We start from the raw sequence: 7439 nt of genomic DNA on the forward strand, positions 1-7439 counted from the left end.
ATAAAATGGTGAAAGTTTGAAGTTTGTCCAGTCAAATTCCATAGATTTGGTGTTCACCGTGTTTACAACAGAGACATCTCGATTAAATTCTCAGACCAAAATCTTTTACTCCAGAAGAATGTAGAGAGTAAGGTCACCATATGTTATCAAACAATTCGGAGTTATTTTCTATGCCCACACATGTATGCAGGGTTCAAGTAGTAACCAAAACACCACCGCCACTGGTGGTGCAGAGCTCAGCAAAACAACCAACAACCAGTGTCCCGACCGTGAAGTGCGGTCACAGCTTATTTTTGCTGATGCGAACCGTTTAACCCGGGAGCGGTCGCGTCGTGTACTGAGTACACGCACCATGAAAAATACACGCTTTTGGTACATAGCGAGAGCGTGGCGTCGTTGCAGGTAGTCAAAGACGCGACTGCTCGAGGGTTAACTGTTATGAACTCTCGTACCTACACAGACGACACGATACAGCTAGACTCGTCCATTCGTCATTCATCGCATCGTCGTAGCATTGGCATTGGTCGGATTGGGGGACACACCTGGGCAAGTGGAAAAAAGTTTGGAAACTTCGGAGCTACCGCGACGAATCTACCCGGTTCGCTGATGGTAGCTAGCAACCGTCAGTATTCGACGGGAGTTCAACGTGACCGTAAGCTCAGCTGAGAACAATGGGGTGGAATTGTGTGGCGGTGCTTGCACTGCTAGTGGTGCTGGTGGAGTTCTACGAAACCGGCGCAGAAGATCCGATGGCCAGTGTGATGGTGAACCCGCGGAAAGTGATCAACCACATTGCCAGGGAATTTGTGTGTTTTTCGGCGAAACCGCGCAGTGTGTTTGAGGATTCGCTGAATCCGGTCAGTGAGACGACCTTCCAGATGGCGAAGAAGTTGAGTCCGATGTACATGAAGGTTTACGGCGATTCGAGCCAGTTGGAGCTGCAGATGGATGGGTTCGTGGTGAAAGAGGACGATTCGGAGCTGGTGCAGATTACGCCGAATGGGTGGCGAGCGTTTGACAGGTGGGCGCAGGAAGCTGGGCTGGTACCGGTGTTCGTGTTGGACTACGGTGAACACAGCTGGAAGCCGAGAAATGCGCTGAAAGTGTTGACGGTGGCGAATAAGCTGGGGATTACGAACTGCTTGTGGCAGTTGGGAGTTGGTAAGGAAGTTTGGTGTACTCAGAGCAGAGGGGCTGTTCTTAACAAGAAGTTTTTTTTAGGAAACATCACAAATGCTGTGAAGTACATCGAAGATCTTCGGGCGTTCAGGGCAATTACCAAGGCGTTCAAGTATAAAGGAATCGTTGCTTGCGATGTAGACCCGTTGACAGTGGGAGTTGACCAGACCCGTTATTTCAATCTAAACGTTGATGAACTTGCAGACGCCGTATCAGTTATCTAGTGAGTCACGTATTTCCTTATCGAGTCATTCTACATCTAATCGAAAACATTTCTCTTCGCAGTAACCCATCTGTAGCCAACAGTCGCCTGAAGGAGTTTGTTCTGCAACGGGAGTCATACGTCAAGGGTCCCGCTCGTTCTCACCTTCCAATATGGTTGGACGCGAGGGCAACACCGACTGCTACTTCGTCTGGCGAGAGTTGCGACGAACATTGTCTATGGAGTGGCCTTCACTACGCGACGCTTCTAGGAGACGCTGCCCGCAATGGATTCAACACAGTTTTCAAAGAACTATCGCGCCAAGAAGTTAAATCGTACAGTTTGGCATATCTCATCGCTCTGCTGCACAAGTCGACGGTTGGAACAAAAGTATTCGAAGTGCCTCAAATCACTGAGCATGACGTTCAAATCTACGCGTACTGCAGCCGCGTCGGAAACGGCTCTCTCACCCTCATGGCCGTCAACCACCACTCAGAGGACTTCGAATTCGACATCAAGCTAACATCGAAGCAGCACTCCGCGGAAGTTCTTCAATACGTGGTAACCGTTGTCGACGGACGAATTCTACTAAACGACGAGGCTTTCGACTTCAAAGCTCACTTGGAACCTTCCGCCAAGGTTCGACCGATACTCAAAGGGCTACAGTTGAACATCCCATCGCTAGCAATCGCCTTCTGGGTTGTCCCAAATCTGAACTTGCGGGAGTGCTTTGACGATTACCAAGACCTCCGAACGAAGGTGTCGCGAAGCGTTACAGTGGTGGAAAATTCGGTGGATCAATTGCTGCAGGAGTTGATTGCGGAACGCGCAGGACAGCAGGACATCACCCAGATGCACCGCCGTAAGCGATCGGTGGATGTAGAACCAGTGATGGAGGATGATGCAAGGCAGCTTCAGGACGCCAAGCCAAAGCGCGGACTGAAAGCGAAAGTAAAACGGGAACCAAGGCAAACCTTGAACTATCGGTTGAAGGAGCGCTCGACACGGATGAAGGAGAAACGGGCGGAGCGTAGACAGCTCAAGCAACAGCGACGGCCACTGAGGGAGCGAGGCAAACGGCAGTCTCGGAAGCGTCAACGATGTGCCAATCCTTCGAAGCTCAACGCAAAGAAGAAGACGAAGCGTTCGTCGCTGGCAGAGGCAGTGAACCACCCTCCCGTGTTTGGCGAAAGCTACGAAGAGCAGGTAAACCGATCAAGCTTTCCTCAAGGAGACGTTCATCTGGTGATTTCCAAGGGGAAAGAAGAGGAGGAACTATCGATCGAAGAAGCACCAATCAGACAAAGTCGGAAAAAGTATCGCAAGAAGAAAACTTCAAAGGGGATGTCATCTTCGGAAAAGGATTTGAGATTCGTCGTGCCGGAGGTCGCGTATATACGAGATCAGCCAATGCCACGGCCAGAGTTGGAAGTGGCGGAGTCCGTTCACCGACAAATACTACTGAACGATCCGGAAGAAGCGACCAAGCAGCCAAAAGTTTACTCAATCAATCGAGAGCTTATGGAGGTGAGTGAGATACAAGAAGCCATCAAAACTGGCGTTCCGATAGTGAAACGACAGGATGGAGAATCGGATGGCAGTAGCTTGCGTGACGAAACTGAAGGAGAGGAAGGAGAGGAAGGGGTGGAAGGAGATGAAGGACAGGTGGAGTACGACGAACAAGCCACGGATGATGGAGAAGGTGGTGTAGAGGAGGAAGAGAATCCCGAAGAAAGCAACGAAAGTTTACCAGATCATTCGTTGGGAGCATCGCCGGAACTGGGTCAATCGTTGGGATTGTCCGACGAGGACATGAGCGAAGATTCGTCGGAAGCTTACGTTGAGCAGATGTATCGTCGTCGCCGTCGGAAACGTTCTGTAGAGCTGGAATCGGCGCATGAAGAAGCCTTCCTACTTCCTTCAGTGAACAGTACAAACTTGGAGCAAAAGTTTGTCGAAGTATTTAACCAGCTAATGAAGTCGTTCAACTTTGGAGGGGCCTCCAAGGAAAATACGGCTCAGGAGGAGCAAGGACAGCAACGATCGAAGCGTAACGCCCTGTTACATCCACGATCGTGGGAGTCCCGAGAGCGTACCAATGCGCTGCATCAACAGCGAACATCCACAGAGTCACGCGAGAACATGATTTCCACCGAGCAGATGAGGGAAGTTCAGCAGATTCGCGATGAGTTGGCAGCTAGTAGGGTTGACGAACGAAGTACAACCGAAGTTAGCGAAAGGAATACGACGACTTCGAGTCAGGAGGAATCTGATCGACCCGGATTACTGATGATGCGAACCGTGTCTCAGCTCGTCAAAAGTGTGTCTACCGAGATAAGTCGCGTTCTTTCGATGTTTACGTCGAAGAACAAAAAGCAGAAGGATATTTAGGGTAGATGTGATTAGACTAAGTACATGTGTTGCGTAAGTAGTAAATAAATCGTTTATTAAAATCGTTAAAGCTCAAGCTCTTCGTTTCAAGTAAACCCAGTGACCTTTCTCCAACGTCATGTTCATCTTCGTCTTGGACAGCTGTAGCGTCGTATCGGTTTTCGGGCAGACTTCCACGCGGAAGCTGCGTAGCAGCCGGAAAAGTATCATCTTGGCAGACATCAACGCGAAGCGAGATCCAATACAGTTACGAGGTCCGACACCAAATGGCATGTAGGCTGCTTGAGTAATTTGTTGGCGAGTGTTGCGATCGAACCGGTCGGGGTTGAACATTTCTGGGTTTGGGAAATACTGTGGATCATGGTGAAAGCAGTAAATTGGAACCCACACCGAGTAGTCTTGTTCTATTGAAAACATGGGACTGCCGTCATCTGGATTGGTCATGGTGTACACACTTAATCTCCGAATTTGATCTCGGTAAATACGAATGACGAAATCAATCGGTAAAGCTTATTTTAACTGAAATGTCGTTGAAATTTGACAGTTCATCAAAAATAACTTGTCAAAAATAACGAAATTCGGTAACGTACGTTCGTTACTGATTATATCGGCAAACTTTTTTGCCACAGCAATCGGCAATCTAATCATTTCGCTGAATTTCGGTAAAGCGCATCTGTCAAAAATGAAAACGCACACGTTGTCGTCTGGGCGCCATCTCCAAAAAAAAATAGAAGGATTTTTTGAAGCGAGGAATATCTTTCATCGATGGAATTTGTACATAACTCGTAAGTAAAGCAATTGAATTCGCTCTAAGCAAATGCTGTGCATGCTTTTGATATGAATATTCAATAAAAAACCTCTCTTAATTATTTATCTTTTCAGATCGTTGGTTTGGCGAGGAAGCGCTGAAGGAGGAGTGTTTTCTGGTGCTGTTTGTTTGCTGCCGGGATGCTACTTCAATCGTCATGAAGGAGGAAAAGCTCCCAGTAAGCAGTCACAAAGGCCGCCCGCTCGGCCGCCCGCAAAAGTGTTCCCTCGACCGACGCAGTGAAGAAGCCGCATTGTTACCACTCGAGAACGGTAGCGGTAGCTCTGCGAAAAATCCGTCGCTGCTGAAAGCCCACCGAGTTGCTGATCCGTAAGTTGCCGCTCCAGCAGTTGGTGCGTTAAATTGCGCAGGATTCCAAGCTGGATCTGTGCTTCCAAAGTGCCACCGTAGCTGCCCTGCAGGAAACCAGCGAAACGTATCTGGTCAGATTGTTCGAGGACACCAATCTGTGCGCGACCCACACAAAGTGCGTCACAATCATGCCGAAAAATATCCAGCTGGCCCGGCGCATCCGTTGCGACAGTGTTTAAGGAGAGTTGAGGATGTTATCCCGAGGGAAAGTGTGAAGCTCGGAGTGAAGTTGTGTTTTTACTATATTTTTTTTTGTTATTAAAGAGACTTTCAGCCTTTGGTTGGTTCATCTCTGAATAAAATTTTTAACCTAATTATCATTTTTTGTTTCATTTTACTTCTTCTTTTTGATAACAATGAAAGAAAATAAACTTTTACAGTATCTCGGTAATAATGTATGCCGAAATTTTCGGCAATTTACTACCGAGCCACTCGTTAAAGTTTGACAGTTGATGTTTGTCAAGTTTGCAGCCTAGTCGGCAATTTGAACTTTTACCGAGATTTTTACCGAGCTCTCAGCTGTTGGATTCTCGGCGATTTATTTTGCCGGCCTCGGCAAATTAAATTAAGTGTGTAGTCCTTCGTACATTTTCGATCTGTTGCGGGTAGCGGAGGCCACTTCCTCAACGATTCTGATATCACTGCATCCAGGTATTCAAGGCTTTGAATTTGTTCGTAAGTAATTTCTGAGTATGGACGATCTAACGTATTGATTTCCTCGAATAACCGCTCCTGAATCTCCGGGTGCAGGGCAAGCTCCATCAGTGTAAAGCTGAGAAGCGTCGATGTGGTATCAAAACCTGCTGCGAAGAATATCACGGCCTGGGCTGTCAACTCGTCGTCACTCCAAGTTCTTCTCCCCGTACCAGTCTCAGCGTTGTAGTGGTCCTCCGCCGCTGCATACGATTCTTCCGTTATATCCTTGTCATCTTCCAGTTTTCCGCGTCGGGCCAACAATAGCAACTGAATTAAATCCGGTCGACTGATCCCGTCTTTCTCCCGGTTCAACATCGTTTCACTTACCAATCTACGGAACAACCTCTTGTACTTCTCATCGAACAGTTCCATCCCAAAAGCTTTGCAAATCTTCGGCAGCACCATTACCAACAGAAACCTCGCCACCTTCCTGATATCCGACTGACTCATCAGATACTTCGCCGCCCGGTCGAACTCGTTTTCCGGATCGTTGAACGAATCCACCTCGATCCCGAACGCACACGATCCAATCACTTCCACCAGACACTTCGCCAGCAGCTCTCTCACATCCCATTCCACATCTTCCCTCTCCTTTTCCACAAACCGACACAGATCTTCCGCGCACTTCCCCACCAGTGGCACCATCACCCGTATCTTATTCCCGGTAAACATTGGACTCAACATCGCTCTCATTTCCCGCCACTTCCCGCCCTGCAGCGAAATCAACCCATTACCCAGAATCGAATCCATCTTCTCATCAACCGGCGCCATATGGTTCGTAAAGTGATCGAAATCCTTAATGAACACCTGCTTCACAACCCGCAAATCGCGCAGTATAATCGTCGGCCTTCGGAATTCGTAGAATCCGTACACTTTCTCGCTTTCGAACTCCCGGTACAGTTCGGTCAGGTTCGCAACCGGGGTGGCCCGCTGGAACAGTATTGGGCCGAAATTGCCCAACAGGAAGGTCGGCTTCCGGTACCGGATACCTCGCCGGTCAAAGTAATCGGCGAAAGCGGTGGCGTACCGGTACAGGAGAACTAGGGCTCCCAACAGGGAGGTTATCAGGAGGAACGCTTCCATCGTGAACGATTGGTTCGGTGTTGATGGATTCGAGCACGTTCGAACACTGAACGAAGAGAATCGTTCGTGTTGTGTTTATGAATTGCAATGAATTTGAAATTTGGGTTTCGTCACAAGGGGTAATGCTTTTAGATTGGGAGTAGGGTATTGAATGTTCCTGGTTGCTTTCACGCTTGGTTCGAGCCAGATGCTACAATTGTCGAAACCGTTCGATGCCTTGACTCGACTATCTTGGCGGTTTGTTTTCTTCAATGGTATGTTTTGTTTATCTTATCTTCGTTCGGCTTAGAGAGAATTTTCGATATTAGTTGAGAATGAGAATGAGTCTCGCTTCAAGTTGAAACATGTTATGGGGACTGTCGATTATGTTGATATACACTCAGCCAAATAACCTTAAGATTTCCATAAGGCCCAACTTATGAAACGGCCTTTAAATAATTCATAATGTTTCGGATGAATTTCATAAGGTCACTCTATGACGTAAAATCGTCTCACAGCTTGGCTTTTATTCATGTTTAGCAACATGGTATTCTCAAGCGTCGGTAGCCGCGTGGATAAAACACGGGCTCGGTGATCCCGACGTTAATGGATCGAATCCAGTCTGCATCATTTTAAGATTTTCTTGTTCTTTTCATAAGTCTATCTTATGAAATTTGTCATAGCAAGCACGATCATTTTTCATAAGGTATTCTTATGTCATCCATAAGA

The 7439-nt window shown here is 47.7% G+C and overlaps 2 protein-coding genes across 3 annotated transcripts; one reads left to right on the forward strand and one right to left on the reverse strand.

Moving 5' to 3' along the window:
• The first annotated feature begins 312 nt into the window (after window positions 1-312).
• Window positions 313-3824, forward strand: LOC134285673 (uncharacterized). 2 transcript variants are annotated; one of them, XM_062846918.1, is made up of 3 exons: window positions 313-1161; window positions 1222-1402; window positions 1465-3824. In XM_062846918.1, the coding sequence occupies exons 1-3, from the start codon at window positions 672-674 to the stop codon at window positions 3770-3772; spliced, it is 2979 nt and encodes a 992-aa protein (XP_062702902.1). In that variant the 5' UTR covers window positions 313-671; the 3' UTR covers window positions 3773-3824. The 2 variants fall into 2 exon arrangements, with proteins under 2 accessions (XP_062702902.1, XP_062702901.1); XM_062846917.1 differs by having other exon boundaries at window positions 313-1402.
• Window positions 3807-7053, reverse strand: LOC134285675 (cytochrome P450 9e2-like). The gene is made up of 2 exons (XM_062846919.1): window positions 5529-7053; window positions 3807-4222 (listed from the first exon to the last, which is right to left on the reverse strand). Exons 1-2 carry the CDS (start codon window positions 6729-6731, stop codon window positions 3845-3847), a joined length of 1581 nt encoding a protein of 526 aa, XP_062702903.1. The 5' UTR covers window positions 6732-7053; the 3' UTR covers window positions 3807-3844.
• Window positions 7054-7439: the final 386 nt, after the last annotated feature.

This window comes from Aedes albopictus, chromosome 1, assembly GCF_035046485.1.
Source record: "Aedes albopictus strain Foshan chromosome 1, AalbF5, whole genome shotgun sequence".
NCBI lineage: Eukaryota > Metazoa > Arthropoda > Insecta > Diptera > Culicidae > Aedes > Aedes albopictus.